This window comes from Antrostomus carolinensis, unplaced genomic scaffold (genome assembly GCF_000700745.2).
Source record: "Antrostomus carolinensis isolate BGI_N321 unplaced genomic scaffold, ASM70074v2 scaffold5889, whole genome shotgun sequence".
In the NCBI taxonomy this organism is placed as follows: domain Eukaryota; kingdom Metazoa; phylum Chordata; class Aves; order Caprimulgiformes; family Caprimulgidae; genus Antrostomus; species Antrostomus carolinensis.
In genome coordinates, this window is record NW_010336300.1 from 479 (window position 1) to 21,540 (window position 21,062).

Sequence of the window (21,062 nt, forward strand, 5' to 3'; positions counted from 1 at the left end):
CTTTACCCGAGTGAAATTCCATTTGCAATGGAAATATCTTTTTTTTTACCTTCTGGAAGTATGATCTGGAATCTGGGAATACTTTGAAAATAATTTCTTGTTAGTTGGGACCTACCATTACAGTTGGCTGGATAATTCTGGGGATGTGTCTGTGTTGACTGATGCAGTGATGCATAGTAGTAGTTCAGCTGTCAGAGCAACCTTCCACTTTGGCTTAACTTACACTGCTAATAGTGGTAACTGCTCTACAGACCTGATGTGGAATGCCATCTGATACAGAGCATTTCATTATGCTAAATAAACATAATACATCCCATGGAAGTACAGGTAGTTAAATAATAATATAGTGCTGAATACTAGTGTGTATTATTTAAACATTCCAGAAGTCAGATTACCATGTGAAGTATCTGATTCTCTTTTTTTTAATAGCTTGTCTGTTCCTGTATTGAACATGCTACTGAATGAACTTCTGTGTATCAGCAAAGTTCCCCCAGGAACTAAACATGTGGATGTAGACCTGTCCAGCTTACCCCCAACCACTGCAATGGCAATACTACTCTACAACAGATGGTAAACTACTATGAGGCAATCATCTTAAAATCATGATAGAACAAAACAGTGTTTTCTTCTGTGTATATACTTGTACATAGAAGGAGAAAGAATCTCAGAGTAACAATAATTTTGTGATCTATAGGTAGGTTATAGTGTGGAGCTGAGTGAAAAGCTGTTCTCCAGCTGGTTTTTTAGTGGTTTGAAGTGTCACCTTATAAAGATAAAAAAAATCTTGCTGTCTTTTAGCTTTTTATAGACATAAAAGCATTTCTTTAATATTAGATGTGCTTTTGAGTAGAGGATGTATTCTAATGGTATACTGTGTCTGAAATGATAAACTGATATTTTTAAGAGGCATGTAATCTGCTTACTACATTTCTGAGGCTAATACCATTCTTTGCTTAATTTTCTCCCCTATGTAGGGCCATAAGAACCATCGTTCAAAGTAGTTTTCCTGTAAAGCAAGTGAAACCAGGTCCACCCCAGTTAAATGTGTAAGTTACAGGCATCATTCATTTAAATTTTGTGTGTATTTTGTAATCAGATATTTAATTTCTAAATGGATTAAATTCATGTTAATAACATATAGTTGCTTAAAATGGCTAGTTGTAGAATGAAAACTTGCATTTATTTCAAGTATATTCTTATTTTCTTGTCAGATATGCTTGATACATATATGTACTTGTTTGTCGTCCCACTCTTTTAATATGTTATAGTATCTGCGACTTCCTGGAGGCATGAGAAATGGGAGGAAGGGAGATGGCAATTTGTCTAGGCAGGTTTATTCTCTAGTTTGAACAGGGTACATTTCTTGCATCCTGTTTTAACTTACAGTAGCTTGCTTAATACAGTTGTTTTATTGTAGCAGTTTGCTGCAGTATGTATGATAATCTGAGAAGTGATTAAGTATTTTGATTTGCTTCATTGGCGTATTATTTGGTAATAAAATGTAATTTAAAATCAGTATTCATTTTGCATTCTAGAAGTTGTGTGGCTTTAGTTACTACCTGTCCTTGGAATTTACTTTTATATTAGAAATTTCTCTGATAAAGTTGGGAGTATCTCAGTGGTACTTTTCATGTGTTTTATGTTAATTTTATACTCTACTATTAGGCCATACTTGTTTGAGTCTTCTAAGTATGTTGGTTAAAATTACTACTACTGCTAATTTTACTATAAATCTTGTATTGTCCTATATGTATCAGAGTCTGATCCTGAATAAAAACGTGTGGGGAAATAATTTAAAAATACTTCTAATTTTTAAACATATGAGTACACTTCTGCCCCTGACACATGCTTGAGAGGATTTAAATAGTGAAGCTTCAAGAGACTTGAGGCTGTGGAGACTGACTTCTTCATGATAGTTTTGCTAATATTGTCAATCTGATTTTTTTAAAGAAAAAAAGCAACGAAAACATGCTGAATTCCATTATATTGAACCGCATTCTCATCCAAAACTATCTTTTCATTATATAATTTTGTATTTTGCATATAGATCAGTGGTCCTGCATAATGATGTTTAAACTGGAATTAAGCGAAACTTACTATGAATGAATTGTTGTGGTCTAGAACATGAAGTAAAATAACATGCAGGTTTGCTTTACGATTGAGATCTTGACCCTCTTCTCTGTATTTTCCAGGATGAATCAGATGCAGCAAGAAAAGGAACTAACTGAAAATATCTTGAAAGTGGTGAGACTTTTTTTCCCCTCTTTATTTTTTTCTTGAATTTACATGTAAATATGAATGGACAGGAAATTAAACAATTGCATCACGGTTTTGTTAAATTTAGTACATTTGTGTTATATTTGCCACTTCTAGTATTTGCTAAAGTTCCACTGAGTGCATTTTGGTCTCTGCGTGTGGTGTGGAATTTGTGTGGTTGAAGTATTCTTTCATCAGCCTATCCTTGAAGCCATATGAATTGAGCAAGACTCTAGAAAATCAGTGTGTGATTAGTAATTAAGACCATACCATGCTTGAGCTGCAAAATCATATGGCAGCAAAATTCAACTCTTAAAATGTGTTTTTAGAAGGATTTAGTAGCTGTTTTCTGTATATAGCCTTCAACGGAATGCTAGTTGTGCCTAAAGCATTTCCCTTTGAGAGAAGCAAGAAAGAGGAAGAACAAACCCTTTACCTCCATTAAGTAGCCTAGCTCATTTTCCTACTCTTGTACTTGTGGAATCAGTTGAAGAATTTGTGTTATAAATTTTCTACAATTTTTTACTTTTTAATATTTTTTTTCAAATAGATGCGCATGAATGAAGTTTATATGTTATCAAAATTCTTGAAAAAATTATGCTGTTCCCATAGAAGCTGGGTTTGTTTCAGCTGTGAAATAATAATTTAAAATTTACAGTCTGACTGTTGCATAACTTAATGCTCAAAAAATGGATAAAAAGGTGTAGGTGAAACAGAGAAAAGTGTTTTGTTTCAAGTGAAAATAAGGGTTTGATTCTGTTTCTCTGAGTACCTGAAACTGAAGTAGAAGTCACAAATTTCGTCACTGTACGAGAAGTAGAGATTCTGCATAGCAATGAGACAGGTGTGTAAGGACAATTTTTTTTGTTACTGTACTATTACATTTCTAGTGTTTGTTTAAACCCAGACCTAAACTCAAAACCAAGAGCTTAATTTTTTCAATGCATTTGAACTATTACAGTTGAAAGAGCAGGCTGCTGATTCCATCCTCGTCCTAGAAGGAGCACTTAAATTAAACAAAGATCTTTACGTCCACACTATAAGAACTCTGGATTTATTAGCCATGGAGCCTGGTATGGTGAATGGAGAAACAGAGAGTTCCACAGCTGGACTGAAAATCAGTGCAGAGGAGATACAGTGCCAGGTAGCTTACATTCTATACTCAAGGCTTTCAATTTATATCTATTTCTTTAGACAAAGCATTATGTGATATTTTTGAGATAAATGGCAGTATTTTTCTGTTAATATTTTGTGTGTTCTTTTTAATGCAGTGAGATACTGACTTCATTACATTATTAGAACTTTTTTCAACACTGTAAATACTGTTGCTTCCCCCAACCCCTTACTTTCCCCCAGCCTCTGGAGTAAACCATTATATGGCAAGAACAGCTTATTGCATTGTTTTTAACGATTATGTAGAAATTATTCTGTAATTTTGTAATGCCTGTGCAGAATTATTCATACTGAGATCTCAGTTAATGAGGAAGCAATTGAACTGTATGGGGAAAGGTATGCAATGTATGTCGGTACGTTAGATAAAACTAGGAATAGTTTAAAGTACATGTAAGGTTTGAGCTGAAATACTTAATGTTGACTTTAAATGTTATGTAAATTTCCAAGATTCTGTGTTTTATATGAATGCTCTTTGCAGGTTTGCTATGATTTGGGTGCAATCTATTTTCAACAAGGATCTACAAATGCAGCTGTTCATGAAAAAGCTAAAGAAAAGTTTTTCAGAACAAAGGAGTTGATTGCAAAGGTAACAAGGTCTTATTAGCATGTATGTTCAACTCTTCTAAAAAAAAAAGTGTCTAAATTATTGCTTCCTTCTTTAGCAATTTAGTAACTGTTAATGGTACACATGGTCTTTAAAGAAACTTCATGGGATTTTGGCAGCAATTTTTTTCACATTGTGCTTTGCTTGAAATGATACTGATTGGCTGCAGTATTTTGTTGCTTTGTTCTACATTTTGTAATGAATATTCTCTTACACTAATTCTTTTGATGAACAAAATGCAAGAATGACATCTGATGCTAATACCAACTCAACTGAACAGTATGTTCTGTGTCCGTTGTGGTGTTTTGATTGTGGTGATATGTTTTTGAGGAAGGTAACCATATAGCACTTCATATTTTTTTTTACTTAACTTTCCCTTGGAAGTCAGATTGTCGATGTTCTGACCATTTAAAAAATGCAACATTGTGATTTACAGCTAAGGTATGCTTCCTTTTTTATTTTGCTTCATATTTATATTCCCCTGCAAAACTCAAGATTTTGATTTAAATAGATAAACCATGGCCTAAGCTGTGAGGAGCATATGTGGAACTATGCTATTAAAAAAGAAACGTGTACACTCATGTTCTTTTGCTTTGTTGTTACTTGGGGAAATTGTAAGTCTCTGTTTGTGTTTCCGAATTAAGCTTATGTTTCATAATATTTTGGCCATTAAGATTTGATTAACTCTTACTTTTCAGAATGGTTCATCATCACCTCATTTTACCATCGATGAAGAACGATTAGCTGGGTACTGTCAAGCTTGTGGAGTTCTTACCTCGTCCTCTGATGATGCATCTCAGCAGGCAACTCCTTATAGTCAAATCCATAGCTGTATGAAATCTGGCAACTATCAGGTAGGGTGCTTAAATAAACCCACATATATTTGAGGTTTTTTATCATTCCATGTGGATGATTCCACATGAACTGATAGGGACTTTAATAAATATAAAGTGCTCCAGTTAACGGTTAACATACTGTTTGAGAACAAACGTATATAGGAATATAACATAATCTGATACATATTAGATTAAAATATCTTGGATTCCGTACAAGGTAAATAATTCCTACTAGCTGATGCATGGAATTTTCAGGTGGAATCTTTCTTTGGATTTCAGGAAATGTTGCTGCCGAGATGTGCAAGTTTGTTTTCTTTGATTCTGTGGTGCTAGAGAACTTGGTTGTTTGGTCCCTTTCTGGTTGTTAAATGAATATTAGTATTACATATGGGTGCAAACTGTTTCTGTTAGTTTGATCATTTTTACCAGATAAAAAATTACTTTATCTGTATCATCTTTTGCATTATCCATTAACTATTCCAACTATGTGTTACAGGACGTGGTGAAGATATTCCTTGAAGATAATCTAACCCTCAGTTTACCTGTTCAGTTCAGGCAATCGGTGCTGAGAGAACTCTTCCAAAAAGCTCAACAAGGGTGAGACATTAAATAGTGATCGGTTCAATTACAATGAAAAGCAGTTTTCAGGAGTTCTGTGTTTTTCATGGAAAGCATGCAAAATCTTCTAACAACAAATTACTTGCATCTAAGAAACTTCAGCCTTTATGTCTGTTAGAATAGTCTAAACTACATCTTCCAACTCAAGAGCTATGTTGTGATGTGTCTCACTGCAGCTATATATGGAAAAAGTTTAATGAGTATTAACACTTACATAAATAAATCAGTAAAGTGGTAAAAGTCATAATTGATCCTATATATGTGTATGTGTGTATATATATGTATATAAATTTTTTTTAACTAAGTTAATGCCTCTTTAGAGGTCTTCTAAAACTTTAATTTAAAGCTGGTCAGGCTAACCATACTTGGCAGTAATACTGTAGGAGACATACTTCATTGGGAACACTGGCAAGTGTAGTTCTCTGTGATTAGAAGCCTTATGCACTGCTGAACTAGGCCAGAGCTGAAGGATTAGCATGGTATGCTTATAATAAGAAAAGATTTATAATAAGCAGAGAGAACGAGGCATATTACAAGGGCAGCTCATGGATGGCTCCCAACTGAGAAGTGCTGAGAAGGATTAAGAGAAGGAAGCCATAGGTTGTGGTTATTTGTTTTTATTTTTATCCAATGATTGGTATTCTGAGATGTATAAATATTCCTGAAGTCTTTTGGGCTGTCAGCTGTCTCAGGGCATGCTTGCCAAGAAGCGATGCAGCTTTGTGTGTCAGTCGTGCTGCTCTAGCTGGAGTTCCAGTGTGTTCTGGCTGAAGTGACAATGAAGTCTGCATGTGAAACAGAGCTGTGGGCAGGAAGGGAATTTTCTTTTTAAAAAAATGAGGTCCTGGGTAAACTTAAGTAGATCCTGAGTAAAGTTTTTCAAGAGTGCAGTCTTGGACAGAGGCATGTGCTCTAAACTTGTCTTGGGATCTGGCAGCTTGAGCTTTGCTATGATACTCACTCTGTTTGTCAGAGAAATTCTGTGATCTTCGGTATTGTGTTCATGCAGGAATGATGCTCTGGATGAAGTTTGTTTCAAAGTCTGCGTGTGCAACACAGTCTGTGATGTATTGCAGGGTCGAATAATTGATATTCAGTTTTGTCAACTGTTCCTGAAGCCCAGCAAAGAGAAAATAGACTTCCTCCTTGAGGTAAGAAATTACCTGAAATTAGAAGGGGAAACAGTATTTAGTGAGAGATCTCTTTCCCCATGTAACCAGATTGTTGCAAGTAATGCTCAAATTTCTGAAGCAGAGAAAAATACTTTTTAAGGTAACTCATCAAACTTTATTCAACTTCTTTGCAGTTAGTACAGTTACACTCTATGTAATCGGTCTCGCATCTACGCTCACAGCTCTGTTTCCTTCTGTTGGGGAGGAACCAGTGTTGACCTGTTGCTTCAGGTTGGATTTGAAATTGCTGCAATTCCTGACTTCATTAAATTATATAGAGATATTGGTAAACATTTGTTTTCAAGGAACGAAGAAAGGAATTTTCCAAGATGCAGAGATACTAGAAAAAGAAGTATCTGTTGAAGATACTTTCACTTTCCCTTGCCTGAATTGTTGTATAGGTTAACACGTCATTAAATGATCCAGAGTTACTGTATGTGTAAGACTTAAACTGTTGCCCTCAGTGACACTTTTTTGAGAAACTGTTATTGATCAAACTGGAGTTACTTCTCTTGTTGCTTTTCTGTTATTTTCATATGTTCTTTTCTTAATTTGAGCCTTGTGTTTTGCTTGTCTCTTCAAGCATCTGGCAAAAATTGACTGACAGTACTCTGTACTTCAGAGCAAGTAAAAGCTGTTCTATCAACTGCTTGTATTAGGACTTAAACATATTTATAAAAAAAAAAATTGCAAGCTGGCAGTTAAATTCAACTATCTAGTTGTCTTTCAACTACTATTCTTTTTAACTGTTGTCCTGGTGAATCTTATGGTTCTGCACTTAGAAATATTGGTTCATTTTTAAACTCATGTAAAAGTGCTTTGTGCACTTGATGATCTTGTGAGGCTGACTAACACTATGTCACTCAGCATCAGCACGCCTGAATATTAGAGGAACAGGAACTTGAATGGTATCTGAGGGCAGATCACAGTTTTCTCAAACAGCCGGTCTTGTGTACGGGTTGAAAGAAACTGTGATCCCTCTGTGATGGCGACCCTGTTTATCAGATAACTTGTTGCCTCCCTTGAGAGAGGGTTACTGCCTGATACTAATTGTGAGCCAAAAAAAAATGGGCAGTAACAGTGTCTAACTAAATATTTAAAGAGTTCTAAGGGACTACTTAATTATTTACTGCTTGCTTTCCCAGGTGTGTTCAAGATCAATAAACTTGGAAAATGCTTCTGAAGAGCTGAAGAGAAAAATGGCAGCATTTCTCAAGTATGTAAGATAACACGAATTTGTACTTTGTAAACAATGTAATACATGATTAGAAGTGTAAAGCACAGTAAATGTTTTGAGAACTTAGAACTGGAAAAATAAGCAACTTTTTCCTGCTTATGTATTTACTTTTTTATTTGTTTAGAAACTTGTGTTTGGGTTTGGAAGACCTTCAGCTTGTCTTCATGATCTCATCTCATGAGCTGTTCATAGAACTGCTGAAGGATGATGAACGGAAACTGCTCCTTGATCAAATGCGGAAGAGATCTCCTCGAATCAACTTGTGCACAAAACCCGTAACTTCTTTTTATGATATCCCAGGTAATTTTCACATTTCCGTTAACTTATATGCAGGCAGTTCCCTGTTTCTATGCTTGAGGTTACTATGTGCAGATCTGTTCTCAGAAAAAGTTGAGAGAATGTTTTTAGAGAGAATACTTCCCATATTTAGTTGGTGAATATCCTACTTGTTCAAGAAGGTGGCTGTTAGTTGCTTCTATCTCCACTGAGTATAATAGATATGCTGAAGTGAATGTGTCCTAGCTGGCCAAAGTGAGAGAGGTGTGGCGGTTGGTTTGAACCAAATCTGAATGTGGCAGCTGTTCCCAGAATGGGCACCCTGCCTCTGGACTCAGACCGGCACTAGTGCTTGTGTGATGAGCTGAACCAGGAGTCCCATCTGGATGACATTTTAAACCTGCCAAAGTGAAACACAGATCTTTTTGGCCACTTCATTTCCCAGATATAACTGGCTGGCTGTGCAGCTGCACAAGTCAAACCTAACGTAAGAGATGCCACATGGTTCTGGAAAGAACTTACCTTTTCAGCTTTAATGCCATCTTGCATTGGCTTAAGCCAGTTGTGAAAATGCATATTTTCACTAAAATATAAGAACACTTTTTTTTGTGCAGATCTTGGACCTAATGCTTCACTGTAGCGAGGATAAGGGAATATTCAGAGCTGCTGGTATGAGAAAAGGGGCCATTGCAGTCAGCCCCTTAGGTCAGGGGAGCTGTGAAGCTGGCACAAGGTGTTTGTGAAAGGGCACAAAAGGATGTATGTGGCCTACAAAAACATTGCTGTATCTGCCATTCTTACTGTGTTATGTTTAAAATGTTATATACTAAGGAAATGTAAGCATCTACATAAAGAAGGAATGCACTGGAGACCTGATTGCTTTTCTTTTAGCTTCAGCAAGTGTCAATATTGGCCAGCTTGAACATCAGCTCATATTGTCAGTAGATCCTTGGAGGATTCGCCAGATCTTAATTGAGTTGCATGGTATGACTTCAGAACGCCAATTCTGGACAATTTCAAATAAGGTAATTTATTTGATGTGATCGTGAGAGAGTGTAATACAAAGACTGGTTAGGTATCATACTGCAGAGAACAGGAAACATGTTGTCATAGATCCTCAATGTGATTTTTTTTTTTCCTGCCTCTGCCCAATGGTGGTTTAATATGAACGATGATACATGTCTAAACTCACATTCTCCATGAAATGTATTAAAACAAAATGCATAGCCTTTGTTTTAAAGAGTTACTGGCTGTATCGCAAGCTTCCCTGGTGAGAAAACAAATTTCTGTAGCTTTTGCTTTCAGTGTGCTGACTTGTTAGCACTATTATTTTAGTTTAAATTCCTGTCATTAAAAGTTGGAAGCAGGAGAGAGGGAAGAGAATATTTTTTGTTAAGTAAGGATTTCTTCCCTGTCTTGGTTTTTCCCCTCCCAATTACTCTGCATATTTAGAGTATGAACAAAGTATGGTAGCTAGCCATTTTTATTGTACTTCTAAATGAGCAATACATTACTTCTGATTAGATGTAAAAATGGAGGAGTTGGCACTTAGGCTGTCAATAATTTTCAATATTTGAGTTTTATTTTCAATGTTTTAAGCAGTGACGTGAATTCTAAAACCTGTTTCTGTGCAAATGTCCTGTGTATTTCTCTCCCAGTGGGAAGTACCAAATGTTTACGGCAATGTTATTTTAGGAATCAAAGACAATCTGACTAGGGATTTGGTTTACATCCTTATGGCAAAGGGATTACACTGCTGTGCAATTAAGGTGAGCAAACCATCTGAAGTTACTTGTGAGTTACTTTGGGCAAATTAATTTTAACAACACTGAAAATACAGAAAGCTCTTTTTGAGAAAAATAATTTAAAGACTGGGAGATGAGGGAGATGTAGTAAAAAGCTCTTTGTGTTGTATAATGGTTAAGTGTTTCTGTCTCACAAAGTTCCATCAGTAGAGCAAGTATAATGGCTTTCTGCTGAGCTGGACCTGGAGATAACTTCATTCCCATGAAGTTTTGGTTAGGTACTAAACCATGTTGCATCTAATCCAAGCAATGATTTGACTTACTCATATGAAGTGCTGTTCTTTTGGCTGTTTTACATAAGGAATTTATTGGAATGCTATTTTCTTTGCCTTGTAACTGACAATACCGTAGTTTGCTAAACTACAAGGTAAAACCAAACTGTACCTAATATGCCAGTAGTTACTTTTGGTATGGTTTTGTTGAAGCTGCTTGTTTTGTTTGAAAAATCTGGAACTGTTAAGCTTAATAGCAAGTCCAAAGGACTAAAAAATACAAATCTGTTGCTTGGGCGGTGATAACAATAATGGATGCCAAGGCTGGTTCAGCCAGGATAGAGCTGAACAGCACTTTAACTCTTAGTCTTTTCCCTGAAGAATCCATTAGGAACCATTAATGCATATCCCCTTTATTGCAGGATTTTGTCCATGCAAAACAGCTTTTTGCTGCTTGCTTGGAGCTTGTGACAGAATTTTCACCAAAACTCCGTCAAGTCATGCTGAATGAAATGCTACTTTTGGACATTTACACTCATGAAGCTGGAGCTGGTGTTTCTGGAGAACGTCCTCCTTCTGATCTCATAAGCAGAGTCCGAGGCTATTTGGAAATGAGAGTACCTGGTAAGTACATTGCTGTATTCTGTAGGGTGCAGTAAAGCACAAAGCTTGAAAGAAAGAAAAAAAACCCCAACTTTGTATTGCAGATCTACCATGTAGGTGTATAGTTGATAAAACAATAGTGAAGTTTGATACTGATTTTAGTGAGTCTTTAGAAGTTTGGTTACTTTTTAGAAGCTGGAAATGAGAACAGCAGCTCCATGATGCCTGCGTGTTGCTAAACACTGACAGTTTCTGTTTAGTGCCACTTAACGGATTCGAACAGGATAAACTTGTCTGCATTTTTACCTGAAAAGTCTTGCTAGTTGTTAAAGTTGGTTTCACTGTTGTGGTTGAAGGAAGCTGTTGTTGCTCCTAATTTTCTGAGGTGAAGTCTCTTGTAGGACTAAGCATTGTGTTTTTTGTGATAGATAAGGAGCAAAAATGGCTAGCTAGAGGGAATGGGTTTAGCTTCTTTTCATTTAACACTGTGTTTTCTCAAAAAAACCCAAACCAAAACAAAAGAACTGCTTTTCTTCCAGATATTCCTCTTCGACAAGTTATAGCTGAAGAATGTGTTGCCTTCCTGTTAAACTGGCGTGAGAATGAGTATTTGACCATGCAAGTTCCATTACCTCTGGTTCAAACTAATCCTTACGTGAAGGTAACGAGTGCTCAGTCTCAAAGTCTTGTCAGGCTGTAATTGACTATTTCCTGTTGAAGTCTTTTGTACTTTTTAAAACATGTACTGTTCTGTCTCAAGAGTATTGAGTTTTTTGGCTATAATGAGTTAACTCTGGTGTGGAAGACAGCAGGACTAAGCAACAAGCGTGACAGTTGGCAAAAGACACAGAGGCTGTGCTGTAAGAACAGATGAAACAAACTGCATCTTGGCCCTTGTTGGCTGCCAGCTGAGAGTGGGTCCATAAGCATCAGGCATGTGTGGTTATGATCTATAAGCTGACTGAAACCCTGTAGTACTTCCTTGAAGGACTCTTCTCTCAGATGGACCTCAGCCTAGATTCATGTAGGAGGTGTAAGTGTGCAGATCTTGGGCTTCACGTCTGGTTGTTTTTCTGTTCCTAAGACACTTGTTTTCCAAATGCACTGTAATGGTTGTTCCATTTTTGAACCCAGCACCAGTGTTGAATTTCTGGAGACATTCGGGCACTGCCTTTTTTTAAACTTTACTTTTGAAATAGTTTTACAGCAATGTTTATACTTCAAAGTCAGGGAATGATGCAGATCGTATTACAGGACAGATTCATTTTTGGCCTGCTCTGTTTACCTGTGGTATTTCCTAATTTCCATTTTGTGATTCATTTTTCTGCATAGCCAGATTCAGCTCAGATTAATTATTATATGAAAGTTAAGGGAGTTCTAGGGAGCCAGTCTTTGTAAAACTGTATTTTATGGCTTTTAAGTTTTATGCAATATATTTAAGTAGAGTGTAAAACTTGTTTTCTGAAGCCTGTAGTAATGAAATACACTCTCAGGAAACTAATAAAAGCAAAAATCCTCTGTTGTTTCATTTCTGTCTTCCAGGTTCCTCATCAGTGTCCTCTGCTGCAAAGTTTAGTCACATTGCTTTGTAGCTTGTAACTTAAAATTGCTCGCTTAGCGATTCTAAATACCAACAATTCCTTTGCTGTAGTGGGTATACAGTTACTGTATGTTTTCTCTTGCATTGCATAGCTGGGACAGTTGCTGGCTGCTACATGCAAAGAACTTCCAGGTCCCAAAGAAAGTAGACGGACAGCTAAAGACCTGTGGGAAGTCGTCGTTCAAATCTGCAGCGTATCCAACCAGCACAAGCGGGGGAATGATGGCAGAGTGAGTTTGATAAAACACAGGGAGTCTACACTGGGTATTATGTACAGGTGCGTTTTCTTTAAATTATTTTTAAAGATTGAATTGTACATTTGGTCCCATGTTCATTTCAAGAACTATCTGATTCCACTATCAGAGTGGTGGCAGCAGCAGCAGCAGATCTCTACCAAGTGAATATCTGTTCACTGGCAGCGTTGGGTATTAGCGATGATGTGTTGGCTTTCCTTTTCAAGAGAGAGAGGATTGTGTGGGATTTGGGGTAACATCCAGACGCCAAAGCTTATGTGCCTGTGCTCCCATTATGATCTGCATAGACCTTCCAGTAAAGTTGGTGGCATCCCGAGGGCAGTTTAGCTGACTGACTGGAGATGTCTGCTTCACACGGAATAGCATTGCTCTGCAGACTCCGTGGACTCTACCAGTTAACTGCTTCTGTAACTGTATTAAACACCAAGCTCACAGCATAAGTGTCTACGCTTAGCTTTAGGTATCTGAATCTCAAGCTAGATGTTATTCAATCTTGAAATGACATTTTAGTTCAACTGAGCCCCTGTGGAGAGGGAAAGGAAGAGAGTATTGTTGACTGGAGTAATTTCAGTGTCAGTTACCTAACCTCTGCTAGCCTTATACTTCACTCGTTGATTGATTGATTCAGGACTCTGATTTGTTCACTCAGTGTTTTCAGCCTGTTCTGAAGTCCAAGCCTGATTATAAGTTTCCTATTATGGTAAATTCTGGAATGTATGACTGTATTGAACAGCTTTTCCTGTTAAAAACTTGGAAAAGTTGCCCCTGTCCAAGTATTGACTGTTGCTTTGCCTTTCTTGAGCTCATCAGGTTAATGTGTGCCTGAAGGCCAGCTGCTTTTGCTTATGCTGCTGTGGAATGGGTGGAAGAGGGTACATGCTTGCTACAGGTTTCAGTTGTATACTCTGGCCAGGAAAAGGAAGCAGTACAGATGTCCTTTAGCATACTGAACCTTTTCTGATCTCTCTGATTCAAACAGTAAAGGACACTAACTGTTGTTATGGAAAATAAGCAGTGAAACCTTTTCCAAACAGGCTGTGCTTGCCTGGAGTGTCTCGTGGTGACAATTTCTGATGTGGCATGACAGGGAAATCAATGTACATTATAAATTATCAGTGTACCCTCTTCTGTAAGCCTGTAGGTCATTGTTGCAATCCTATTACAGTAGAGTTCAATTGCTTTCCCTTTTAGAGTCAATGGTTGACTCACTACAAAGTGATTTTCATGCCTTTTATAGTTTGATGGAATAACAGATACCTCTTATTTAACCTGTTTTAAATGTAAAACTCACCAGTGACTGTAATAAAAATGAATGACCAGCTTGAGCATTTTCACTTCTGTACCCCGCATTTGTAAACTTAAAGGTGAAGGACTATTTTGGTTGGTGAAAACCTTGCTTTACTGACTCACATTTCATGTATATTAAGCTTGCATGTATTCTTTACTGTGGATGATTACTTACACGGATATTTGTGTCTCTAATTTAGGAGTGAATTGCTGTCCTTCATCAAAAAGCTGCGGGTAAGTTATAGTGGTCTGAGAATGTGTTTGCAACCAGAACTTTCTTTTGGTGTGATATTTTTCTGAACTTTTCCTGTTAAATTCAGAAAATCTGATGGCTGTGCAGGTGTTCTGTGTGGCTGAAGAACTTCTCAATTTACTATACCTACCATCCAGTGTGGAATAGGTTGTTAAAAAAACCCCAAGCCATCCTGAATTCTGACACTGGAGATCTGTTAACATTAGGAGTATATTTTAATCCAGCTATCACAACGTTTATTTTATTCCAGCTGTCATCAAGTAAAGCATTCCTTTTGGTGGGAGAAGGAAGCTGCTGCTTGTGTCGTAACTAAGCAGCAGATGTAAGGGGAAGGGAGATTGTTTTATACCTCGTGGGTTTGTAAATGTATAGGAAGTTGTAGTATACCTAGCTTAAGGTTATGGCTAAGGAGGAGCCCCACCACAGAAACACATAAAGATTTGTAAAACCTAAGTAAAGCTTATATCCAAGCAGTTATTCAGGAAAATCTGAAGTAATTGAAGACTTCCTACAGAAACTTTCTTGCAGAATCCTGTGTGGTAGGATTCTTAACAAAATACTGTCCTATTTCAATAGGAAACTATAATGATGTCAGAACTGCTTAGAGTTTTGTTAGCTCATGGGAATACGTTATTTTTTTTCTTTCTCCTTACAGGAGCCATTGGTTTTAACCACAATATTGTCGCTGTTTGTCAAGCTTCATAATGTTCGGGTTAGTATCACAAAGATCTTACTTGGTTTTCTTTAAATGGTTCTTTGTAATCTCTCTTACCATCTTTCTTCTCTTAGGAAGATATTGTGAATGATATTGCAGCAGAGCACATTTCCATCTGGCCCTCATCCATCCCCAAGTAAGATGATAATTAAAAATACAGTTTTCAAAATATGTATTCATGTAGCTGGTTTGGTTCCAGCCCTGTGTGCTAGTTATTGTGTGTTCGTGTGATTTCTGCCATGTAAGGGCATCACTGACTCCTTGCTGTTTGCGGGCAGATTGACCTAATTGCGTGGGGGTTTTTGCTCATGATTTGGTGATCCTGATGGAGATGCGGGCACAAGAAACTGAGGGGGTTTTTAGCTGTATGCTTTACTGAGCTATGTGTAACTATGTAGGATTTTAATGCAAAATAACTAATGTTTTTGAGTTGTGTTTGAGTAATTGCCAAAGTACTAAGTGGCCTGTGGTGTCTTGGTTTGTTCTGGCCGGATTGAACTGTATTTCTCCAGCGAACTTTCAAGGCTCTGTGGAGCTAGAAGCTCACTGGTGTAAGTTCCATGTCTGCATCGAGAGAGAGCGTGTAGTGCTTAGTGTGGTTAATCTGCCTGTAACGGCTCCGACTGAGTAGTCTCGTTGTTACTGATGTGGACTTCAGTGTATGTTATAAGGTTAAGCAGAAGAAAGTAGTTTTCAGGTTTACCAGAATTTAGCAGTAGGGTGAGAAAAAACATGTTTTCAGAAATGGAGGTTCCACGTGAGCTTTGGGAAAGGCTCCCCAAGCAATGCACCAAACCATTCCCACTCTTCCTTTCTAAGCTAGTTCCACAAGTTTCCAGAGATTGCTGTCAGGGGCTATTTATGCAGGTGTTGTGATAGATTTGTAGTGGTTTCAGGTGTTATCTTCAAACTTCTTGAAACCCAGAACGTACGTTCTTGCACGGAACCCGTTTATGATGTTCGCTACAGGTGAAGTTCTTCCGACTTTTTGTCAGAGTCTGTGGAAGGTGTATTTGTTCTGTCAGAGCTACTATATTGAAACAATTTAACAGTACTCTTAGCACTAAATCTTTCCTGGGGTTATTTTTGTTTGCCACCTAATGCTTTGGACTTCAACTAAATGTGAAATCACATTACTGTTTAAAAAAGCAAAACAATAATTTAGGAATTATTTTTCTTCCTTTTTTCCTTTAGTCTTCAGTCAGTGGACTTTGAAGCTGTGGCTGTTACGGTAAAAGAGCTAGTCAACTATGCATTGACTATCAACGCAAACAACCACTTCTGGTTAATTATTCAGGCAGATATTTATTTCGGTAAGTGAAACCAATGTCTGTTTTTAGCACATGTGTAGGGTACCCTGCTTCTCTGAGATTTTCCTGACATAACCTTCCTTTTTATTTCCTCTTACGAAAAGAAGCTCAAGTGATATATGAGTCTAAAATGTTTAGATGCAGTAGGATGGGTGAATTTGTCTGAGAGGCTGTCTAAGCCCACAGCGAGACTGGCCTTTTGATGGGTCATGCGGACTTGCTTTTAGGGTAAACGAAACTTTACTGGAAGAGTCAATGTTGACTTCACTTTTGTAGCAGGTGCAGTTGGTCCTTGAGTGGTGTGATTATGCAGACCCCTAACATTCGAGTCTTTTCTTGAGTGAGATGGAAAGTTGTGTGTGAATAGTGCTCGTGTTTAAATGTGGAGATCAGCCTCTTTGGAGCAGATGAGCAGAGTAGGGAGGATCTGTATTTTATATAGGGAAGTATCTGGGATTTGTAAATGAGGAAGCATGAACTCCTGATCTGCTATTGGTTGGGATGGGAACCTCTCTCCTGTTGTGCTGTCCTCCCCTGCCACTTTCCCAGTACTTCTCCTTGCCCCTCAGCTGGGAGCAGCCAGCAGAATTGGAAGATAAGCGTTTCAGGTTCCAGGCACCATGACATGCACCCAGACTGCACCAGGGCAGCAGTTGCCTGGGGAATCTTGCCCAGACTGTGAGATGCTGTGCTCTGTTAAATTATCCTCAATTTAGAGTCAGTTCTTGGGGCTCACTTTATAGCGTGAGTGGAGTGGAGAGAGGTAGGTGCTGAAGAAGGAACTTTCAAAACGTAGCCAGACAAGTACGGTACTACTGGTGTGTGTGCTAAGGAGGGCATGGCCATAGCTGTCCTCAGAGGCAGCTGGGCATTTCTTGCCCCCGCTTAAGTTATCTGTTGAGAGCAGTCTAGTGACATTTAGCCTTTAAGCCAGATGGTTCTTTTCTGGCAGAAAAGCAGGAAATGTGCAGTGCCTCTGCCATCCACTTGCTGGTGCTTCGGGCTATCGCAGGAGGCAGGTGCATGTTTCCAACACGCTGGAAGGATGTCCGTGGTGTGCAGTAAGATGTAGTGCAGAAATCCCAGCCTGTTGCTTCCAAAGGAGACAAATTTGTCTAGAAGATGCTTTGGGGGTGAGGGGAGGGGTCTTAGTCTTGTGGTTAGGGCTGTCACCTTAGATGGGGGACAGTGATTCAAGGTTATAAACTGTCAATACTTACTGGATGTTTACAAAGTGGAATAGCATCCCAGAAGGAGGGTGTTCATGTAGGAAGCCTCAGAAGCTGGGAGCTGAAAGAGCAATGGTTGGAGCACTCCCAGCATGTGTCAGGTCTGTATTTCAGAAGCTCTGTGGACGACCAGACTGCTCTCACCATGGAGCCCCAGAAGGCCATCTTCATGACAGTTCAGTAAGAACTTACTGGGTGTAAAACTAGTGCCGACCCATGAGACGTGTGTGGTGGCATCAGCTCGCTACCACCTGCGTGCTAAGTTCAGTGAAGGCAAGCGTCTTTTCCACTCTAAAGTGGTTGGATTTAAGAGCAAATACCTGAAAAGTAAAAAAGTAATTCTCAAAAGGCAGAACTTTGCCTGTGTTACTGGTTGTCCTGATTGTGTATTTTTTTTGTTGCTATTTTATCACCTCCTGTGGGTGTGTGCTTTTTAAACAATGATAGGCAAGTCTCTTTCCCAGTAGAATTCAGCTGTGAGATACATGTGTCTGAGTAATTCTATAAACAGTTGATCTGAGTCTTAGAAGTAACTGGTGTGTTTACTTTTAAGAGCTTATTTTGCTTTTTTTCTACTGCAGCAACGAATCAGTATTCAGCAGCGCTTCACTATTATCTCCAGGCAGGAGCTGTATGCTCAGACTTCTTTAATAAGATGGTACCACCAGATGTGTACACAGACCAGGTGAGTTAAAACGGGATTTAAATGTACAAAAATACCTCTTTGGATTCAGTCAGCTTCCTCATTCTCTGTAGAGACAAAACTGCTACACACACACACACACACACGTTCCTGTAGCCTGTAAGATTTTCTGTCTGATGCATTTAGGGATATGAATCTTCATAGATCCATTGTTCCTCGCTTGTTGCTTGGAGGCCATAGAAGACCTGAAGCTTCTCCTTTGCTGAAGCATAGGTGGCTTTGCTGTTAGTTTGTAGAGAGTAAGTGTGCAGAGCTGCCAGCTGGAGAGCACTGGTACTGGTCTCCATGCAGTAGTGAGCAAATGAAAAGCCAAGAGCACACACATCCCTGGGACCGCAGCGTGCTGCGCAGCGCCGGGCGGGCAGAGCAGCTCAGGACAGTGCAGCATGTACCTGTGTACTTTGCAAGTTGGTGTAACAAGTGGCTTGTCAGTTGCAAGTGGGGGGTGAGTGCAAACCCCTTCATAACTCTGTGCTGGGGGGAATCTTCAGTCCCAGCCACAGCATGTTCTGGTGGAATCTTGCTGCCACTTTAACCTCTATCCAGGCATTTGTCTTGCTCGGTAGGACACCACTGTGTTTCTGGCAGACTGTGTTTCAGTAGGCAGTAGGCAGGAGCTGCTTGTCATGACTGCCTAGACCCAGGGAAGGAAGTTATGTATGTAACCTGTCCGAGAGCTGCTCCTTTCATGTTCCCCTTCATGCAGCAAGTGAGAGCTTCCGACACCATCTGGGATCCGGAATGTTCACAGCCCAGTCAAAGCCATGGTTCATGCTGGGCTGCCAGGGTGCTGGTGTGCTGGCTGGGACTGCTGTGCTGTCATACAGCAGCACTGCTGCTCGCCAGCACGTGTGTGCCTCGGTGTGAGAGCTTTTGCCCATGAACCCACTCGCTCTGCTACTCCCACCTGGGTCAGGCCTTTCCAGCGGGTGGCAGGAGATAAAGGTGAAGGTTTTTAACAGACCACAGCCCAACTCTCTTACAAACACTGCGTTGTTCTGTAGCACACATCATGCTCTTGGGAAGTCTCCACAGTGGTGGAAGCTGATCAGTGGATGTGCTAAACCCCAGGAATTGTTGGGGGAGGTTAGAAGAACGTACAGAATTATTTGGCTGGTCCCTTCTATTTAATACATAAAAAATAAAAATTGCTGTTTGTGTTCTAGTAGTAGCATTTCATAACTTGTGTTTTGGTTTTTAACCATTCTGTAGGTGATAAAAAGAATGATCAAGTGTTGTTCTTTACTCAACTGTCACACCCAGGTAAGAGATGGAACATGGCATTAAGTAAAACATTTGTTTATATTTTGATGTTAAAAAGGGAGAACTTCCTAAAAAGTAAAACCAAATCCAGTTTTCCTTGTAAATGCGTCTGCAATAGAACAGATTTTTTTGTTGCTACTGTTGCTTCTCGAACACTAAAAGGACCCAAATAACAAGTAAATAAACATATACTTGGAAATGTTGTAAAAAGTATAAATAGTCAGGGGTTTTTTTATCCCATTTTTCTCTTAGGATATAGATGACTTTAAAAAAAATAAAATAAATTTGGTTAAGAGAGAGCACGGTGCTAGTGGGGCGGTGTTGGGAACCTGGCCTTGTTATTTGTGATAACCGCATGTGGCCATTTTTGTTCAGTGGGTTTATTCGTTCTCCAAGTAACGAGGCTTACACTGGGCTCTGATTTAAGAGCTACAAAATGTATTTAGGAACCTGGAAGTCAGGTCAGTCCCTTCAGAATTGAGTAAAAACCCTTTTTCTTCCTTTTAGCTACTCCTGTTGTTGGTGTTTCAGAATGAGTTGTGTAGGCTCTCAAAGCTCAGGTGCTCAGAACTTGCTCGCCATGGAGACAAGCACTTGGTTGGGTCTAGAAGTGGTGTGGGATTACTGGGGTGTTGTGTGGAAGATTTCAGTTGGTGGGGAATTAAGGCTGTGAAAATCACCTGAGTCTGTCCTTACAGGTAGCTATTTTATGCCAGTTCCTCCGAGAAGTGGACTATAAAACTGCATTTAAGGCACTGCAGGAACAAAACAGGTAAATGTGACAACAAAGTTCAGATATGATGTATGCTCAGTCTGTGAATGTGTTAGCTGATGGAACCTCTGTTCTCTTTCAGCCACGATGCCATGGATTCTTATTACGAATACATCTGGGATGTCACCATCTTGGAGTATTTGACATGTATCCTTTCTTTAGAATACTGCTACAGAAAGCTCATGCTGGATGTTCATGGCTGGAAATAGTCTGTTTCCTACCCAAGTGTCTTTTCTTGACTCACCCTCAGATCTCCACCACAAACGAGGCGAGACAGACAAGCGGCAGATAGCAGTAAGTGAACACGGGGAACTTTGGGGGTTGGGATTTACTTAGCGTGTCTTTCCCTCCTCCCTGAAACTATCTCTGAAAATAATTGCCACTTCCAGTTGTAATTCTGTAGTGGAATTCTTTAATAGAAGCTGGATGCTGGTGTAAAGCTGTACTCAGATGTTTGTGGGGTGGCATGTGAAGAAAAAAAAAAACCCCACCCATTGAACTAGTGCTGGAAGTGGCTTGTACTAAACCAGCTTGACTAGAAAGACTGTTGCTAGCACTGTCTCTGCTTTTGTTTTCAGGTAAAAGCCATTGGCCAGACAGAGCTGAATGCCAGTAATCCTGAAGAAGTCCTACAGCTTGCTGCACAGAGAAGAAAAAAGAAGTTTCTTCAAGCAATGGCAAAGCTTTACTTCTAGGCTAACACTGGAAGACGATTATAAAATGTGTGGAAGTGAAAAAAAATATTTCAAGACTTTATTTTTAAAATTCATTTAAATTTTTATACAACATTTACAGTCTAGTATCTTTTACTTTTAAGAAATAGTTGAAATCTTATAATAAACCCCTTATTTTTACAAACTGTACAGAAGGCTGGAAGCAACTTC

The 21,062-nt window shown here is 38.9% G+C and overlaps 1 protein-coding gene across 1 annotated transcript; it reads left to right on the forward strand.

The window, feature by feature from the left end:
* The first annotated feature begins 430 nt into the window (after window positions 1-430).
* Window positions 431-21,040, forward strand: INTS8 (integrator complex subunit 8). Its single transcript, XM_010174779.1, has 25 exons — window positions 431-570; window positions 975-1,046; window positions 2,193-2,244; window positions 3,218-3,400; window positions 3,908-4,015; window positions 4,732-4,887; window positions 5,366-5,466; window positions 6,497-6,638; window positions 7,805-7,875; window positions 8,021-8,196; window positions 9,064-9,197; window positions 9,831-9,941; window positions 10,612-10,813; window positions 11,332-11,453; window positions 12,485-12,669; window positions 14,134-14,167; window positions 14,842-14,898; window positions 14,976-15,037; window positions 16,096-16,214; window positions 18,022-18,125; window positions 19,356-19,406; window positions 20,105-20,178; window positions 20,261-20,325; window positions 20,429-20,472; window positions 20,757-21,040. The coding sequence occupies exons 1-25, from the start codon at window positions 452-454 to the stop codon at window positions 20,871-20,873; spliced, it is 2,661 nt and encodes an 886-aa protein (XP_010173081.1). The 5' UTR covers window positions 431-451; the 3' UTR covers window positions 20,874-21,040.
* Window positions 21,041-21,062: the final 22 nt, after the last annotated feature.

Excerpts from the sequence above, each read along its gene's own strand:
- INTS8 (XM_010174779.1), top strand. The coding sequence starts at position 452 with ATGCTACTGAATGAACTTCTGTGTATCAGCAAAGTTCCCCCAGGAACT. Across the intron at positions 6,639-7,804 it reads AAATAGACTTCCTCCTTGAG|GTGTGTTCAAGATCAATAAA; the intron begins GTAAGAAATTAC and ends TTGCTTTCCCAG. Across the intron at positions 14,899-14,975 it reads TCAAGCTTCATAATGTTCGG|GAAGATATTGTGAATGATAT; the intron begins GTTAGTATCACA and ends TTCTTCTCTTAG.